Source organism: Cnephaeus nilssonii, assembly GCF_951640355.1.
Source record: "Cnephaeus nilssonii genome assembly, chromosome: X".
NCBI classification, from domain to species: Eukaryota; Metazoa; Chordata; class Mammalia; order Chiroptera; family Vespertilionidae; genus Cnephaeus; species Cnephaeus nilssonii.
In genome coordinates, this window is record NC_137071.1 from 88813466 (window position 1) to 88831945 (window position 18480).

At 49.2% G+C, this 18480-nt stretch overlaps 2 protein-coding genes and 1 pseudogene across 3 annotated transcripts in view; 2 read left to right on the forward strand and 1 right to left on the reverse strand.

Annotated features, from left to right (window-relative positions):
* The window catches only part of LOC307095368 (melanoma-associated antigen 10-like), a gene marked incomplete at both ends in the record, with an annotated part of 125724 nt that overhangs the window by 59132 nt on the left and 48112 nt on the right, over nucleotides 1-18480 (forward strand). The gene's annotated exons all lie outside the window — the stretch shown is intronic.
* Nucleotides 3961-6925, forward strand: LOC307096037 (melanoma-associated antigen 10-like; annotated as a pseudogene). Its single transcript has 3 exons — nucleotides 3961-3990; nucleotides 5374-5465; nucleotides 6133-6925. The product of its transcript is annotated as a melanoma-associated antigen 10-like (transcript).
* Nucleotides 17407-18234, reverse strand: LOC307096038 (melanoma-associated antigen 10-like; the record flags this gene model as incomplete). Its single annotated transcript, XM_079765627.1, has 1 exon — nucleotides 17407-18234. The coding sequence occupies one exon, from the start codon at nucleotides 18232-18234 to the stop codon at nucleotides 17407-17409; it is 828 nt and encodes a 275-aa protein (XP_079621753.1).

Below are 18480 nucleotides of genomic sequence, written 5' to 3' on the forward strand. Positions count from 1 at the left end.
ATGGTGCGCCATGCACCCTGGAAGCAAGAACAGCATCAGTACTGGTCTCAGAGACTCTAGGGATTTGGTAGAGGGATTGTTACCCCATTTGCAAGATAGTGTGGCAGAGACCCTGCAAACTAGACCAGAGTCAGTCCCGGTCTCAGAGACTCTGGGGGTTCAGTATATGGAATAGGATCCCATATAGGCAGATGGTGTGCTAAGGACCTGGAATCTAGACCAGAGTCATTTCTGGTCTGAGAGTCTCATGGGGTCAAATAGAGGGTGTATGACCCCATATAGGCAGATGGTATGCCAAGGACCTGGAATCTAGACCAGAGTCATTTCTGTTCTGAGAGTCTCATGGGGTTCAGTAGAGGGTGTAGGACCCCATATAGGCAGATGGTTTGACAAGGACCATGGAATCTAGACCCGTGTCAGAACTTGTCTCAGAGTTCAGTAGAGGGAGAAGGACCCCATATAGACAGATGGTGTGCCAAGGACCTGCCAGGGCAATGTGACGACCATGAGGGAGGACAGAGGGACCCTGAAACTAGAACAGAGACATTCCTGGTCTCAGAGATTTTAGAGGTTCAGTAGAGGGAGAAGGACCCCATATGGGCATATGGTGTCCCAAGTACATGCCAGAGAAAGGTGAGGTCCATGAAAGAGGACAAAGCAACATTGGAAGCTAGACCAGAGATAATCCCTATCACAGAGACTCTGGGCTTTGAGTAGAGGGAGTTGCACCCCATATAGGTAGATGGTGCACCAATGACCCTGGAGAGTAGACCAGACTCAGTCCTAGTCTCAGAGTCTCTGGGATATAAGTACAGGAATGTGGTCCCCATATAGGCAATTGGTGTGAAAAGGACCTTAGAATCTAGACCTGAGTCAGTCCTGGTCTCAAAGACTCTGGGGGATTGGGTAGAGGGAGTTGGACTCCAATAGGAAGATAGTGCGCCAAGGACCCTGGATTCTATAACTGAGTCAAACTTAGTTTCAGAGACTCTGGGGGTTTGGTAGATGTAGTAGGACCCCATATACGCAGATTTTTAGCCCAAAACGCTGGAAACTAAACCAGAGTCAGGCCTGGTCTCAGAGACTCTGGGTGTTCAGTAGAGGGAGAGGGACCCCATATCGTCAGAAGGTGTGCCAAGGACCTTCCAGAGCAAGGTCAGGACCATAAGGGAAGATAGAGGAACCCTGGAAGCTAGACCAGAGTCAGTCCTCGTCTCAGAGACTCTGGGGGATTGGGTAGAGGGAGTTGGACACCATATAGGCAGATGGTGCGCCAAGGACACCAGAGTCTAGACAAGAGTCATTTCTGGTCTCAGAGATTCTTGGGGTTCAGTAAAGGGAGTAGGACCCCATATAGGCAGATGTTTGGCCAAGACCCTGGAATCTAGACCAGAGTCCATCCTGGTCTCAGAAACTCTGGGGGTTCAGTAGAGTGAGAAGGACCCAATATAGGCAGATGATGTGCGAAGGACAGTCCAGAGCAAGGTGAGGACAATGAGGGAAGCTAGAGGAACCCTGGAAGCTAGACCAGAGAAAGTCCTGCTCTCAGAGACTTTAGAGGTTCAGTAGATTGAGAAGGACCTCATATAGGCAGATGGTTCACCAAGAACCCTGAAATCTAGACCATAGTAAGTCCTGGTTTCAGAGACTCTGGGGTTTGGTTAGAAGGAGTGGTCCCATATAGGCAGATGGTATGCCAAGGACCCTGGAAACCAGACCAGAGTCAGTGGTGGTCTCTGAGACTCTTTGGGTTCAATAGAGGGAGAAGGACTCCATATAGGCAGATGGTTTACCAAGGACCCTGAAATCTACACCAGAGTCAGTCCTGGTCTCAGAGACTCTGGGGTTGGGTGGAGAAAGTGGGAACGCATACAGTCAGATAGTGTGTCAAGGACCCTGGAAGCTAGAACAGAATCAGTACTGGTCTCAGAGACTCTGGGGATTCAGTAGAGGGAGAAGGACCTCATATAGTTAGATGGTGCTCCAAGGCCCCTGAAAGCGAGACCAGAATCATTCCTGGCCTCACAGACTCTGCGGGTCCAGTAGCGTGTGATGGACCCCTTATAGGCAGATGGTGTGCAAAGGACCTGCCAGAGGAAGGTGAGGGCCATGAGGGTGGCCTGAGGGACCATTGAAATTAGACCAGATTCAGTCCTGATCTTAGAAATTCTGAGTGTTGTTTAGAGGAATTGTGAACCCATATAGTCAGATGGTGTGCCAAGACCCTGGAATCTAAACTTGAGTGAGTCCTTGTGTCAGAGACTCTGTGGGTTGGGTAGAGGGAATAGGACCCAATATAGGCAGATGGTGCTCCAAAGACCCTAGAAGCTAGAACAGCATCTGTCCTGGTCTCAGATACTCTGGGGGTTCAGTAGAGTGAGTAGTATCCCATATGGGAAAATGGTGTGCCAAGGACCCTTGAACAGAGACCAGAGTCAGTACTGGTCTCAGAGCCTCTGGGGTTTGGGTACAGGGAAGAGGTTCCCATATATGCAATTGGTGCTCCAAGGATCCTAGAATCTAGACCAGTGTCAGTCCTGGTTTCAGAGACGCTGGGGAATTGGGTAGAGGGAGTAGGATTCCATATAGGCAGATAGCGCACCAAGGACCCTGGATTCTAGACCAGAGTCTATCTTGTTCTAAGAGACTGGGGGTTTGATAGGAAGACTAGTACCCTGTATAGGCAGATGCTGAGCCAAGAAAGGTGGAAACTAGACAAGAGTCAGTCCTGGTCTGTATCTCTGGGGGTTGGGTAGAAAGAATAGGACCACATATAGGCATATGATCTGCCAAAGACCCTGGAAACTAGACCAGAGTCAGTCCTGGTCTCAGAGACTCTGGGTGTTGGGCAGAGGGAATAGGACCCCATATAGGCAGGTGGCTCGCCAAGTACCCTAGAAACTAGAACAGAGTCAGTCCTGGTCTCAGGGACTGTGGAGGTTCAGTAGAGGGAGTAGGACTCCATATAGGAGGAAGGTGCACGAAGGACCCTGGAAACTTGACGAAAGTCAGTCTTGGTCTCAGAGATTCTAGGGGTTCAGTAGAGGGAGAAGGAACCCATGTAGGCAGATGGTGTGCCCAGGACCCTGGAACCGAGACCAAAGTCAGTCCTGGTCTCATAGACTCTGAGGGTTCATTAGAGGGGAATTACCTCATATAGGCAGAAGTTGTTTCCAGGACCCTGGAACTAAGACCAGAGTCAATCCTAGTCTCATAGACTCTGGGGGTTTAGTAGAGTGAGAAGGACCCCAAATAGGCAGATGGTGCGTCAAGGACCCTGGATGCTAAATAAAACTCAATCCTGGTCACTGAGACAAGGGAGTTCAGTAGATGGAGTAAGACCCCATATAGGAAGATGGTGTGCCAAGGTCCCAGGTAGCTAGACTAGAGTTAGTCCTGGTCTCAGATTCTCTGGGGGTTCAGTAGAGGAGTAGGACCCCATATAGGTAGATGGTTCACTAAGGACCCTGGCAGCTTGATTGTAGTCAGTCCTGGTTTCAGAGTCTCAGGGAGTTTGGTAGATGAAGTGGGACCCAATATAGGCAGTTGGTGTTCCAAGGACCTGCCAGTCAAGGTGAGGACCCTGAGGGAGGACAGAGGGATCATGGAATCTAGCCAAGACTAATTCCTGCTCTCAGAGACTCTAAGGTGTTTGGCTGAGGGAGAAGTACCCCATGTAGGCAGATGGTGCATCAAGGACCCTGAAGCTAGACCAGAGTCAGTCCTGGTCTCAGAGACTGTCAGGGTTCCGTAGATGGAATAGGCAGGCAGATGGTGCGGCAAGGATCCTGGAAGCTAGACCAGGGTCAGTCCTAGTCTGAGACTCTGGAGTTGAGTAGAGGAAGTAGGACCCCATAAAGGAAGATGGTGCCCCAACGTCCCAGAAATGAAGACCAGAGTCAGTCTTGGTCTCAGAGACTCTATGGTTTTGGTAGAGGAAGTGGGACCCCATGTAGGTAGATGGTGTGCGAAGGACCTGCCAGAGTCAAGGTGAGTACCCTGAGGGAGGACGGAGGGACCCTGGAAGCTAGACCAGAGACAGTGCTGGGATCCCACCGAGGGGATGACCACAGACAGCATGTGCTGAAATGCACAACCAGGTCAGGATCAGGAGCAGTACTTGAGAACGGCAGCGGGTGGGCCCAGGACCTTCCAAAGTCCTTAGGCAGGCCTCATGGGAGGATGATCATAGGTGGCATTTTCTTATTCCTGCATCTGGGTTTGGCAGTCTGGGGCTTGGGTATAAAGAGCAGGACCTCACTTCAGCAGAGGGTGGGGCCAGAATCTGCCAGAGTTAAGGGAGATCCTATGGGAGGACTGAGGGAACCTTGGATCCCACCACAGTGCAAACCCCTCAGATACCCTCACCTGCCTTCAGCCCTGGGGTTTCTGGAATCGCTTTCCCATGGATTCTCCCACTCCCTTTGCTCTCAGGAATCTGAAAGAGGTGGGGCCTTACACAAAGGGTGTGCTATATGGACTGCAGAGCCAGGACACTCGGGCACTGCAAGCTGCCAAGCTATTGACCATGAGGGAAGAAGGAGGGGGAATTGTCCTGCAGAACAAATGGGGGCCTCATGGACATTCACCCCACTTCCACTTTCAGCTCTGAGAGACCCCAGGCAGGGCTGTCCAACAGAGAGCACTCTGATTTTGTCTGGGGTGGTGGGCCTCAGTCAGGTGAGCAAAGGAGGAGAGGGGAGGTGTCTCGGACTCTGAGTTCCTATAAGGGGAGGAATATGAGGAAAGGCAGCAGGAGCCCAAATGCTCCTCCCCTGCTCCCGAGTCTTGCTGTCTCCTTTCAAGGTTCAGCTGAGGACTGAGGGAAAACCTCACATCACAGCTGGTCGAATCCCCGCCTTACTTTGCCACTTCTGTCAGCCATGAGAGAAAGTGGAACGTGGTGTCACTCACGTCCTCCACCAGTGACTCAGGAGGGTGAGTTTTTAGTCTGAAGGAAAGTGGCCTTAGTTCAACACAGGAAGTTGTCCAAGACCCTGTCAGATGTCAACGTTAGGACTGAGGGCACTCCCCGTCTCAGGGCAGATAGCCCCCACAGAGTTTGGGCATGTCATCCTGTATCCTGTGGGATGTCCTGGGCAGGTGTGGTCAGATGTGGGGCCCCCTCACTTTCTTCTGTTCAGTCTCAAGGGTGTAGCCTTGTCCTGAGAGTTTTGCCTCAGGGCCAGCAGAGGGGAAGTTCACGGGCCCTGCCAGGGGAAAGGTGAGAACCCTGAGTGAGGACGCAGAAGACCATCCAGCCCAGAACAGTGGGGAACTCACAGAATCCTGGCCTTTCTCTTGTCAGCACTGGAGGCCCATGGCTGTGCATGCCACCTGCACGCTGAGGTGTTTCCTTTTTTCCTGTTACAGGGGCTCCAGGAGCCAGGGTATAAAGGCCTTTGTCTGAGGCACAAAACACAGGTCACAGAGCAGAGGAGGTCCAGGCCGTGCCAGCAGTCAAGGTGAGGTGCCTGCCTTCACTTAGAATGTGTCCCCAGGTTCTCCCCCATGCCAAAGTAGAGGAGAACTCCTGCAGCACCCGACCCCACCACACTGCCAGCCACAGAACCCTGACCTATGCCGACTCTACCTGGAGAACCATCTGACTTCCTCATTCAGGATCTTAGGGGACAGGCCACCCAGGAGGAGAGACCCCAGTGAAGCCCAAGAGCACCCCTAAAGAGGAGACCTGTAGCTCTGCTTTGTTAAAGCTGACAAGGGTGTACCCAGCTGAGGCCACTTATATTTCCTCTCTCCACAGGCCTGTGAGTCCTCATTGCCCACCTCCAGTCCGCACTCCTGTGGCTGCCTGACAGGAGTCATCATGCCTCGAGCTCCAAAGCGATGACACTACATGCTTGAAATTAGCGAGGCTGAGGAATAGTATACTTCCCCCTCATGCTCCTCCACCTGCTCCTCCTCTTGTCCTTTCTCCATCTGCTCCTCCTCCTCTTCCTCTTGCTATCCTCTGCTTTCAAGTAATGCAAGCTCCTTGGAGGAGGAGGAGGAGAACGAGGATGAGGAGGAGGAGGATGAGGTTCATGCTGCTGCTGGGACACCAAGTTCTACCCGGAGCTCTCCAAGTGCCTGTGCCTCCCCTTGTGCCTTTGCTGCTGCTGCTCCATTGAGCCAGTCCAGCAGCCAAGAAGAGAAGGGTCCCAGTACCTCCCGGGCCCTGCCAGATTTAGGGTCCTTGCCCAGAGACGTGTTTGATGATAAGGTAGCTGATCTGGTGGGATTCCTGCTCCTCAATTATCGCACAAAGGAGCTGACCACAAAGGTAGAAATGCTGAGTAGCGTCATCAGAGAGCACCAGGACCACATTGCTGTAATCTTCAGCGAGGCCTCTGAGTGCATGCAGCTGGTTGATGGCATTGATGTGAAGGTAGTGGACCCCACCAGCCACACCTATGTCCTAGGCACCAACCTGGGCCCTACCTATGATGGGATGGTGAGGAATGAGCACAGTATGCCCAAGACTGTCCTTCTGATACTCATCCTTAGTATAATCTTCTAGGAGAATGATTGTGTCCCCGTAGAGAACATATGGGAAGCACAGAATGCCATGGGGGTGCATGCTGGGATGGAGCATTGCATCTATGGGGAGCCCAGGGAGCTCCTCACCAAAGTTTGGGTGCAGGAACAGTAACTGGAGTACCAGCAGGTGCGCAACAGCCAACCGGCATGGTACAAGTTCCTGTGGGGTCCCAGGGTCCACGCTGAGTCAAGCAAGTTGAAAGTCCTGGAGTTTTTGGCCCAGATCTATTGGAGTGACCCCAGTTCCTTCCCACACTGGTATGAGGAGGCTTTGAGAGAGGAGGAACAGAGAGCCCAGGCCAGAATTAGCACCACACATGATAATACTGCCATGGCCAGTGCAAGCTCTTCTGCCATGTCCAGTAGCTTCTTCTGCCCTCAGTGAAGTCCAAGGCAGATTTCTTTACTTTGTGTTTTAAAAGGGAAGTCAATGATCCAAGCAGTGATAGGGCAGACTAGGGGATTATAGTGAATAACATCTGTATCTCATTCCTTTGGGTTGACCTAGAAATGGATCTTCTTTTATTTTTGGTATTTTAAAATGTTACTTTAAGTAGAATGTTTATTAGCTTCAGAATATAAGTTTACAAATGACAAGGGTCACACAGTATTTAACTTAAGAGAAAGAGCTTTGCTATTTTGTAAAACAAATTGGGAATCATTCATTTTATTTGTACTCTGTAACCAGAGAACATGGACTTGGAATATGCTTTTTTTAAATGTGAAAGAACATAGCTGTAAAACAGATAAAATAGTTAATTTTTTATTCCTGTATCATTTTTAGTGTGTCATTCTGTAAAAATAGAGTATATATACCTGGATTTTCTTACCTTATTCAAGAATGTAGAAAAATAAACATCTAAAAAACTCTTCTCACTGGTTCATGTGCACCCTAAATATTCATTGAGCCTCTGTCCTCATAAGGAAAGGCAACCCAGCCAGAGAAAGGGAGGGGATGCACAGCAGAGGAGCCTGGCACCAGGACTAGAAGGACACTGGGTTGAGAACGGAGTGAACACAGGCTGCTTTTGTTCCCGGGCCTTGTCTTTGAGAGTAGGTATGTTTCCATGCACACGAGGACATAATAGCTGATGTGAGGTTTATGTCCTTTAAGACAGGAGGGGAAGAGTCACCCAGAGTGGAGGGTTGCTCATGTGGAATGTGGTACTGAGGCTCAGGCACTATGATGATGATGTGTAGCCTCTGGTTGTGTCTGTCCTATTATGGTACAGGCCAGGTACTCAGACCCGTGGATTCCAAGCTCCACCAGGTACTAGGATCCCCTTCCCCAGGGAAAAGGCAAGGACAGTGGGTGATGCAGTCAGGGCCTCCATGATCCTGGGCTGTCTATTCATCCCACTGTGCCACCTTCCCCACCACTATTACTTGAGAATTGAATTCTAGGATTTGTGGATCATGCCCACCCCAGGGCCTGGCCTGGGGTTGGTGTGTGTGGGTACTGGTGCCAATTCTTCCTGCTCCTGTTATTCCTTTCTGTAGGCTGCAGTGGGGGCCAGGAGTGCCTGCTGACAGCAGATAACAGTGGTTCAGCCTGGGGATGGAGGAGGGTGGCTCCAAAGGGGCCTGAGCGAGACACCTGGCAGGATGATCTGAGCTCACACGGTGGTGTCCCAGGGCCCAGCTTAGGTTGCATCACAATGATTTGCAACCAGCAGGCCAGGAAGCAGGACCATTGTGCTTGGGGACCTGCAGTGCCTTGGGGTGAAAAGAGGAGGGAGCTGACTGTTTTGGGTTGGGTGGGGATGAGGAGAAGCAGCACAGCCCAGGAGGGTCTGCATTGGGAGAGGACTAGAACCCACTCATCTGGTGTGAAGCCAAATCGCCCATTCCTCCCTCCTCTGTGCTCCCCTGGCCTCAGTGACCTTTTTTGTAGAACTGACCACATCCTGTGTGAGTGCCTCTCCTTACCTGTCTCTAACTTCTTCCTTGAGCCCCCTCCAAAGAATCCATCTCATGGATGAGGCATCTGCATTACCAGCCCTTTCCATTGGGCCTGGCCGCTGACAGCGTGGGGATAGGAAGGAGGAGCCTCTCCCACCATCCCTGTCCGTGGGGTTCCAGGTCCCCAAGGGTTATTGGGGAGAGGTAATCCTACAGACCATGAAAATGGAGGGCTGATGCATGATGCTTATGGACAGTCACACTTGTGGGCTTCCCCAGGCCACGTGAGGCCCAAGGATCTCTAGGGAGATGGAGTTCTCATGCCTCTCCTTCCTGCAGCCTTATGCAGGCTTTGTTTTAAATGTGGTCAAGATTCCAGACTCATTGGCAACCCTATTGAGCAGCCAGGGGAACTATACCATCACCACCCTCATTGCACACAGGGACTGGGAAGATGCCCTCTGGTGGAAGCTGCTGCTGGAGAGGCTGGGGTGGAACCCCAGGCAGATTCAGGCCCTGCTTGGGGAAAGGAGAAGTGTGGCTGAGCAGTGATCATAGGCAAAGTGTGACACCCTGAGCACAGCTCACACCCCTCCAAGAGTACCCCCAGGACCTTGCTCAGGGGTTTGGGGCTTATTTTCTTTTAAGCCTGTGGTGGTGGGGCTGTGGTTTCTGTAAGCAGCACACCTTCAAAGGGGCCACAAGGGGCCCAGGCTGGGGTTCCGTGGGCTGAGTTCCTACGACCTGGGTGAAGCCTTCTTTCTGTCCACACTGGACCTCAGTTCCCATTTGTGACCTGAAAGGCAGGGACAGGTCCAAGTCTGCATGTGGTGTTGCCTGTGTGCACACATGTGTATTTATGTGTGCGCACACATGTGTGTGTGCGTGACAGACCAGGGGAAGCTTCACAGCACACAGAGAATGTCAGGTGGCCTCCAGACTCAGGCTGTTTGCCTGACTTCACACACCTGCCCCACCCCCACTGCCCATGACATCCCTCAGTGGTTGCCCATTTGCTCACCCCTCAGTGGTTGAGGTCCCACATCAGCTCCTTTCACCTGGCGAAGAGCTTGGGACCTCATTGCCTGTGGGTTCCCCACAGCAGTCAGGGCCTTTCTGACTTGTACGTGCTGCCCACAGCAGTCGGGCTAGGACCTGCCCATTAGTGGACCAGGCTCTGTCCTCTTCTTTCCTTCTCTCCCCTGGCCTCACCCAGAATTCCCTGAACAGTGTTTGACACATCGGAAGTGCTCAGAGGGACCCAGCTCACTCCATATCCCTTTGGTGAAATCAGCTTAGCCTCTCGTGGGCGTATCTTTGAAGAACCAATTTCTCTCACAGGAAACCTTTGGTTTATGGAAGGGAAAACATCACAGTGCTTCTCTCGTGGTACACGGGGATCCCTGACATTGGGGCAACTCTGCAGTGCCCAGAAAACGTGGCTCCTGAGGAGGTTGTGGAACTGGAAAAGCAGGCTGTACTGACCAACCTGAAGCAGAAGTACCAGACTGCACTTTCAAACCCTGGTGGTTACTGGAGCCATACCCAAAAAAAGGGGGAAAGGCTATCTTCTAGGTAGGCATCACACATCTGTGGTATAACAGTTAGCAGATGGGGTGGCCCGGGTTCTAGGTGGGGCTCCCTGTAAGGTGCCTGGAACTTGGGTTAGAGACACTCAGATGTTGATCAGAAATTTCCTGGCATCATAGGGGGACCCGTGAGTAAAGACCCTCCTGTTTCAGGGTGCATAACTAATGTAAGGTGATTCCCCCAAGGTCAGGAGCCAGGCAGCTCTGTCTCCTATCCAGTAGGCAAGGCTCAGGGGACCAGATCTTCCTGAGCCTGTGTCAGGACCCCCTATCCCAATCCTTGGCTGAGTGGGAGAAAATGAAAAAGGACGACAGGGATGAATGTCTTTCTGGGGCCAGGATTTCTAGTCTCCTGAGGCTCATCTGATGATGTGTGTGGCACAGAAACAACAGAAAATGGTCCCACAATTTTCATTGCCCTGTTTATTTTCCTCCATATAGTTTTGCCTTTCTTTATTAAAGCCTACATGGAATGGAGAATACAAAGTGGTGATTGTTTTCTGTCACCTATGATCTTACAGGCCTGCATTGCCCTTGAACTGCTCACAGAGTGAACAGTTGTCATATAAGGAGTCGACCCCTCCTCCTAGTCCTTCAGGTTCCTTGGGTTGGGTCATGACTGAAAAGACAGCCATCATCATATGAATAACAGATGTTATACAAATACATCATCAAATCATGTAGTGTGTGATTTAGGGGGCTAGGGGCCAGAGTCCCGATCCCGTTGATTCGGGCAGTAGCCAGGGGAACAATCATGCCATTCCCAGATATGCCCTCCCCACTTGGGCCACCTTCCTCACTTGCACACCAGACCTCAATGGCACTACTAGCGGGCCACAGAACCGAGAACTTGAATATGCGGGCGGCACTGGGTCCCTAAGGATTGCGTGATTTCCTCTGGGCCTTTTACTTGATTCTTCGGTGCCTTTTTAATGCTGAATTCTTGCTAGGTGTCTGGTAGGGGGCAGCTTCTTGTTTCTCTCGGAAGGGGTTGAGGTGGTATCTGGCCAAGTATGATTCATCTGGTTCCCTTTTGTCTTGATGTTCTCGATGAGCCAAGGCTTGTCTTTCTGGAAATTGCTGTTACTCTACACCTGAAACAAAATTAATTCAGTCATTCTGGGAGGAAATATGTCCTTTTGACATTAAGTGGCCTCTCAGAATCTTTTGTCATCCCTGCAGGTAATCTCTAAGGGGCTACAGTTTTATATGGAAATCTACACTTTCTCATCTTTGGAAAAATACTGTCTGATGTGAAAGAGTTATCCCCTGAAATGAAACGCTTCCTGTATTTCTGGGTCTACTAGAAAGGTGTTTGTGTAACAGATAATGTGGGACATGGGAGGACTTACTACTTTACCATCATCCTGTTCTCTGAAGAGGAAACTGGAGAGTCACCTGGGCGTAATTTACTGAATCAGATTCAGCAAGCAGATGGACAAAACTCTACAGGCTGTCAGATTAAAATATTTGCTCCTTGCCCCTTTGTCAAAGAACCTCACATTGGAAAGATCTTTCTCAATGATCCCGGTGTCTCTGTCATCATTCCAGTGCACAGACGTGAAGGTGTCATTCCCCATTATCCCTAAAGCTTTCTTGGGAAGGACAGTCCTAGAAGATCATTGTTTCCTTCCACTTGGACAGCACTTTGGCTTGAGTCCTCTGATTGTGGGTTGTCTCGGTTGCAAGCTTAATACCGTGTCTCTCCAACACCTGTGATAGGACCAGCTTGGCTCCGTGAATCTCATGGGTACACAAACACGGCATGGAGATGCTCTACATTAAAAAGCATTGGCTACTCTCATCCTATCACTGAACTGTGGGGTCACAGCAGGGATGCCCAATATATACTGCCCACAAAATTCTAAGCCTTGGGGCAATCAGCTGCTTAAGTCATGTGATTACACCAGCATAGCCATGGGTGAACCTGAGCGCTGGTGGTGAAGGATTAGAAAAGACAGACAGAAGAATAAAGCCAGGGTTAGGTGGGATGCTACCCTCTGATTAGAGAGACAGTGCCATGGCCTGCAAGCCGAGTCTTTATTTTATAGCCAGTTTCCACTAGACAAAGTAAGGGTGTGGTCAAGATATTTACAATGTTGTTGATTTCAAATCTATTCAATTATATGCACTTGAACTCTATTAAGCCCACATCACCCAGCCACGTGGGACCACAGGTTTGGACCTTAAGGTCAAGCTCACAAACACAGCCTTTGGCTATAATTGTGCTGGGACTTGAAGGTAGCTTTGCCATGAGAGGATCATATCCTCTCATTAGTCTGAGGCCTGAACCTGTCCAAACGCTGTAGCCGCTCTCCACTATCCTGTACAGGTGGGAGCACAAGCAGTGGTACCTTCCCATGGTACCCTTCTATCTCGCTATTCAGAGTATTAAGATCAAAGTTACCCAAAACAGTTAGAGAACATGGATCATGAAAACTACTGTGGTATCCTCTCCTCTATGGTGAAGATGACTTGAATTTGACTTTTGTCCCATCCCACACCCACAATCTCATCTATGTTCAAGTACCTAGTTATGATTATTTTCATATCTGCTTCCTTCAGTCATAGTTACCTAAACAAGTTGTGATTTTCCTTGGTAGTGAGTCTGTGTCCTTGGCCCATGAGTCCTTGTCCCATGTCTTGCACTAAGTGGTATAGCTTGTGCTCTCTGAGGGTTGACACTTTGTTTCTAAAAGTGGAGTGCAAAGGCATTTGGGAACAGAATCCTCCCAAGGTGCCCCTCAGCCTAAGGACTGTATCCTTAATGGAGCACCTGGGTCTAGATTCAGGCTCAGTCCATGGTCTTTGTGCCAATAAACCGGATTACAAAGCATTCATTCATGAAGTCAGTTTATTCTTGGAGGACATGTCCAAGAGGATAGCTGTTGGTGGGTTTGGGGTGGATGTGGTTGGCTCCTAGTGTCGCTGGATATACAGCTAGCTCCCTTCAGTTGCCTACCAAACAATTGTTTCTTAAAGGAGTTATTTAAAGGCTGAAAAGATTTCCTTGTGCACTTTGCTAGCTCATGCCTCTAACTGTTAGTTATTTGAAGGGACTTGGCCATTTTATGTGAGGAAAATTGGAGAGAGGACTTTGGAAACCACCGTCTGGAATTTGGTGGAAAGAGGGTGTTTATTTGTTATGATCTAGGCACCCTTGCATCCAAAGGATTATGTAGGACCATTAGCTAATGTTCTTTGAAGCAAGAGCAACCGAATTTCCACTGTGGTGAAGAATCTAGTACATCAGGCCCATCCTTTCCTTTGAATATGAAATATTCACACTGCTGACTTCAGTGGAGTGGAAGAAAGCCATTAGGAAACTGGCCTTCCTCAGCTAAGCCTGCTGGGTCCCAGAAATCCAACTGTCGGTACCATGGCCACTAGTCAGACAGTCTTTATTAAGCACCATGTTCAGGACCTTTTGAGAAAGAAGAACAAAGCTATAGGAATCACAATACCTGATATCAAGCTATGCTACAAGGCCATTGTCATCAAAACAGTTGGTATTGATATAAGAGCAGGTATATGGATCAATGGAAATGAACAGAGAGCCTAAGAATCAACCCATACCTATATTGGGAAATTATAATTAACAAAGGAGGCAACAGCATATGATAGGGTAAAGACAGTCTTTTCAATAGTAAATGCCATTGAGAAACTTGCATGTGAAAAAATGAATCCAAACTACCAACTTATACTATTCAGAAGAATTCATTCAAAATGAACAAAAGACTTAAATGTAAGTCGTGAAACCATAAAAATCCTGGAAGAAAGCATCGGCCATAAAACCTCAGACATCTCCCATGGTAATATTTTATGCCGATATGTCACTCCAGCTGTGAGTCTGGCTTCTGGCCGAGCCGCCCTCCACCTGTGGGAGCCCACTGACCACCCTGTAGGGGGGAAGTGGGGAGCAGCTCCTGTGTTGAGCGTCTGTCCCTGATGGTCTGTGCACATCATAGCAGCTGGTAGTACTGCAATTCAGTTGATTTTCATATTAGGATTTTACTATATAGGATAGCCAAGTGCTGGAAAGAGTGTAAATGCCCATCGGGAGAAGAGAGGATAAAATAAACAGTGGTATCCTATATAATAAAAGGCTAATATGTAAATCGACCAAACAGTAAAACAACCAGTCACTATGACACACCCTGACCACCATGGGGCAAATGTTCAATGCAGGAACTGCTCCCTGGTGGTCAGTGCGCTCCCATCTGGGAGCACAGCAGTGGTGGCAGGAGCCTCTCCCTCCTCTGCGGCAACACTTAGGATGTCTGACTGCCTGCTTAGGCCTGCTCTCCACTGGGAGCAGGCCTAAACCAGTATTCAGACATCCTCCAAGGGCTCCTGGACTGCAAAAAGGCACAGGCCGCGCTGAAGGACCCCACAAGTGCATAAATTTGGTGCACCGGGCCTCTAGTCCTATATTAAAGAAAGGCTAATATGCAAATCGAACAAACAGCTGAACTACTGGTTGCTATTACATGCACTGACCACCAGGGGACAGACGCTCAATGCAGAAGCTGCCCCCTGGTGATCAGTGCCCTCCCACAGGGGGAACTCAGCTCAGACAGAGCCATAAGCTAGGCTCACTGCTGGCAAGTGCAGTGGTGGTGACAGGGGCCTCTCCCATGGGGAGCGGGCCTAAGCCATCAGTCCGACATCCACCAAGGGCTCCCAGATTGTGAGAGGGCACAGGCTGGTCTGAGGGACCCTCCTCCCCCTGCCCCCCGAATGCACGTTACCAGGCCTCTAGTATTTACATAATGGAATACTACCTGGCAAAAAAAGAGAAGGCATTCTTAACTTCTGAGATAGCATGTATGGACATGGAGATTATTATGCTCAGTGAAATAAGCCAGTCAGAGAAAGAGAAAAACTATATGATCTCACTTATATGTGGAATATAATGAACAACATTATCTGACAAACAAAATAGAAATACAGGCATGAAGACATGGACCAGACTGACAGTTGTCAGAGGGGTTGAGGGAGAGGGGGATTGGATGAAACTAACTGAAGGAATTAGCCAAAGAATATGGACACAGATGACAATGTGGTGAGGGCAAGAGGGTGCGGGGAGGTAAGGTGCTGTGAAGAGGGCCAAAGGAAGAGAAAATGGGGATATTTGTAAGAGTGTCAACAATAAAATAAAAATTTTAAAGTATCTTGGTATTTACAGTTATCTCCTCATAGGACATAAATAAAGGGCTAGTGTTCTCAGATGGGATGGAGGGTGAGGCAAGAGAGAGCAGAGTAATTCTAAAGGGAATAGGGTGCCTATGTGTCGGAATGAGGGCAGGAGATTCTGTGCAGCCTTAAAAGGAGCCATCAGTCATGACCAATTCAGCAGACCATGATCCAGGGATGGACAGGAGGGCACCGAAGGGAAGACCAGGGGAAGGGTGTTGTCATGAGGGAAAATGCTGGGTTGAGGGAAAATGCTGGGATGAGGCAGAAATCCTGGCAACAGGAAGACTCAGATATCAATAAACCTCAGACAATCCCCAAATTGATTCATTCTCAATGTCCCCTTCCTTCCTCAGGCCTGCTCTTGCATGGGCTCCAGGGTTCTACTAATTGTCATCTGGAAGATTTCATTCATACTGAGAGGAGAACTTAATTGTGAGGTAGAAGGTGGGCCATTGGCTATGAAGGCAGAAAATGTCATAGACTCCTGATGAATTTGGGCAAGGGGCCAAGACTGCACGATGTGCCTTACTAGCCATGTAATCCTGGAAAAAGTAGCTGGTCCAAGGGGCAACAAGTTGTTCCTCTGTGAAGAAAGTTTGTCTGATAAGCCCTGTCTTGTGGGAATGCAGGACAGTGTGGAGTGTTTGTAAAGCACCGCACACAGTGACTTGTGGAGATTGGAACTCTGATGAATGGCAGCTATTTCTAATATCATTTTTATCCCAGATACTTCCACTCTGGCACTGTGATTACTTGTTTGTTATGAAGATCATATTAGAGAATGTGCAGTTCAGTGAGGAATAGAATACCCAACTGGCCAAAAAGGATGTGCCCAATTCATGGATGTATGCTGAAATTCAGGTGAGGGGAGCCTTCACAGCTGGACACAACACAAAGATGCTAGAAAGAGAATCTAGGAACAACTCTTTCCCTCAGTCCAAACTGCTCTTTCATCCAAACAAATGCTTTCATTCATTTCACCCCCACCCAAAATAAACACCTTGATAATGATTGGCCAGATTACACTCAAGATCATTAACATTCAATCCCAATTAGGCTGTGGGCTGTGGCTCTCCCAGTCCATCCTTACTCATGGCCCAGTAACTGTATTTCTGTAGAAATCTGTGCGGATGATGGGTATAATATGCCTAGTGATCATACTGTCTAATGTCACTGAGACTGCATGCAGTAAACCACCCTTCCTACACAGGTGGAGATTTCCCTCTGGTTTATCCATGATCCCAAAGGAACTTGTCCGGACAATTCTCCATTTCACACTTCCCTCACACCCAGACACACAATGTGCTGCTGCCACCCCCAACTGCCTTACAATCAACCCCTCAGAGGGAATCACAGTTTCCCACATACCCTGGTTCAGGCCATGCACAATTGAGTGCTGTTCCCTGGAGGGCCATGGTCTCACCTCTTCTGTTACTTGTTCTATAGGACTTAGGGGACACCTAACCCCTTCCTTATAGGACTTCACCTCTTACACTATCATCCTGTGGGTGGGTGTGCCCTGCTTATGTTGGTGTCTCCACTACTAACACAGGGCCTTCCAGAGGACATAGGCTCAGTGAATATCTGGGGATTAAATGAACCACTGAGCAGGGGTCCTCTTTATTCAGATGAAATCCCTCCACTTTCTTGCCAGAACCAAGGATCCTTAGATAAATTGTTTCATGAAAAGACAGACAAGAAGAGATAAGAAGCAAAAATGAACAAACTTTTGCTTTTATTTTTTATTTCTTGACTCTATTGATTGTACTGCCGAGTTTTTTTCACATTTCCAATGAAATCCTTTTATCATGCCATGTTATCTAGTTTGGGATCATTAACTAGGATGGGAAGTGTCCCAAATTGCGTTACACAGTAGCAAATCTCTTACGCTTGAGCTGGACATGGACAAATATATATGTGACCAATGTCATTTACAAACTTACATGCTAACAGCTTATGAAAACTTCTATGTAAAGGACTAACATTAGAAACTTTCCTTAAAAATTCACAAAGTAATAAAGCATAAATTTCTCAATTATCATAGAAGCCCAAATCATCCCCTAGGCCTCACTACTGCTTTCTCCTCAAACACATAGTTGAAAATAGAATGCACTTTATGCCCATCAAATAAAGTTCATACACAAGGGCCTGAAAAGTGCCTGGGTGCAACTCTGGCTCAGGCACATTGGTTCTCATTACACTCAGGCCCTTCAGGCAGGGATGGGAGAGAACGGGGATCTCTGTCATTAACCCTGAGCACAAAGCTAAGGGCTTGCGATGTCGTGGTCTCTGTGTGCGCCCTGGGACCCCACAGGAACTCATAGCATGGAGGATCGCTATTGGGCACCTGTCTGTACACCAGGTACTGTTCCTGCACCCAAATTTTAGTGATGAGCTCCCTGGGCTCCCCATACAGCCAATGCAATTTCCCATCATGCAGCCCTATAATATTCAGTGCTTCCCAGACTTTCTCCTCAGGGGCACAATCTCCCTCCGCAGCAATCACCCACAGGAGTGTGATGAGGAGGCCGGTGTTAGGATATCTGTTCCCATCGCTCACCATTCCGTCATAGGTGAGCCCCAAGGCGGTGACCATTACATAGGTGTGGGCACTGGGGTCGACTTCCTCCACAACTACACCAAAGACCAGCTTCATGACCTCAGTGGCTGCACTGAAGATCTCAGGGAAGTGCTCATGGTACTCTTTGATGACACTACTCAGCATTTCTGCCTTGGTTGTTGGCTCCTTTGCGCGATATTTCAGGATCAGGAACTCCACCATTTCCATCATCTTTGAATGCAGTGCTTTTTGGAGCAAGGTATCCTCATCATCTTCAGGGCCTCCCTCAGTGTCTGGACCCTCCTCCTCGTGGCTGCTGTTGCTCTCATCTTCAGGATGGCTCCATGGAAAGGTTGCCAAGGCATGGAGGGACGGGCAGGAAACCTGAGGACTCTGGGGAGGATTTGGTGTCTCAGCAGCAGCCACCTCCTCCAGGCTTTCCATAAACAGGACTGAGGGGGAGGAAGACAGAGAGGAGGAGAGAGATACAGCCTCTTCATCCTCCTCCTCCTCCTCCTGCATAACCCAGAAGCGCTCCTCCACTACCAGATCAGGCATCTCCCTTGGGTCCTGATGGTCTTCCTCAAGATTGCCGAGCTCACTCATATGATGGCCAGGCATGATGACTTCTGCTGAGACAGTGACCGCGTGTGGGCAGAAGATGTGCGATGTGGACCCACAGGCCTGGGG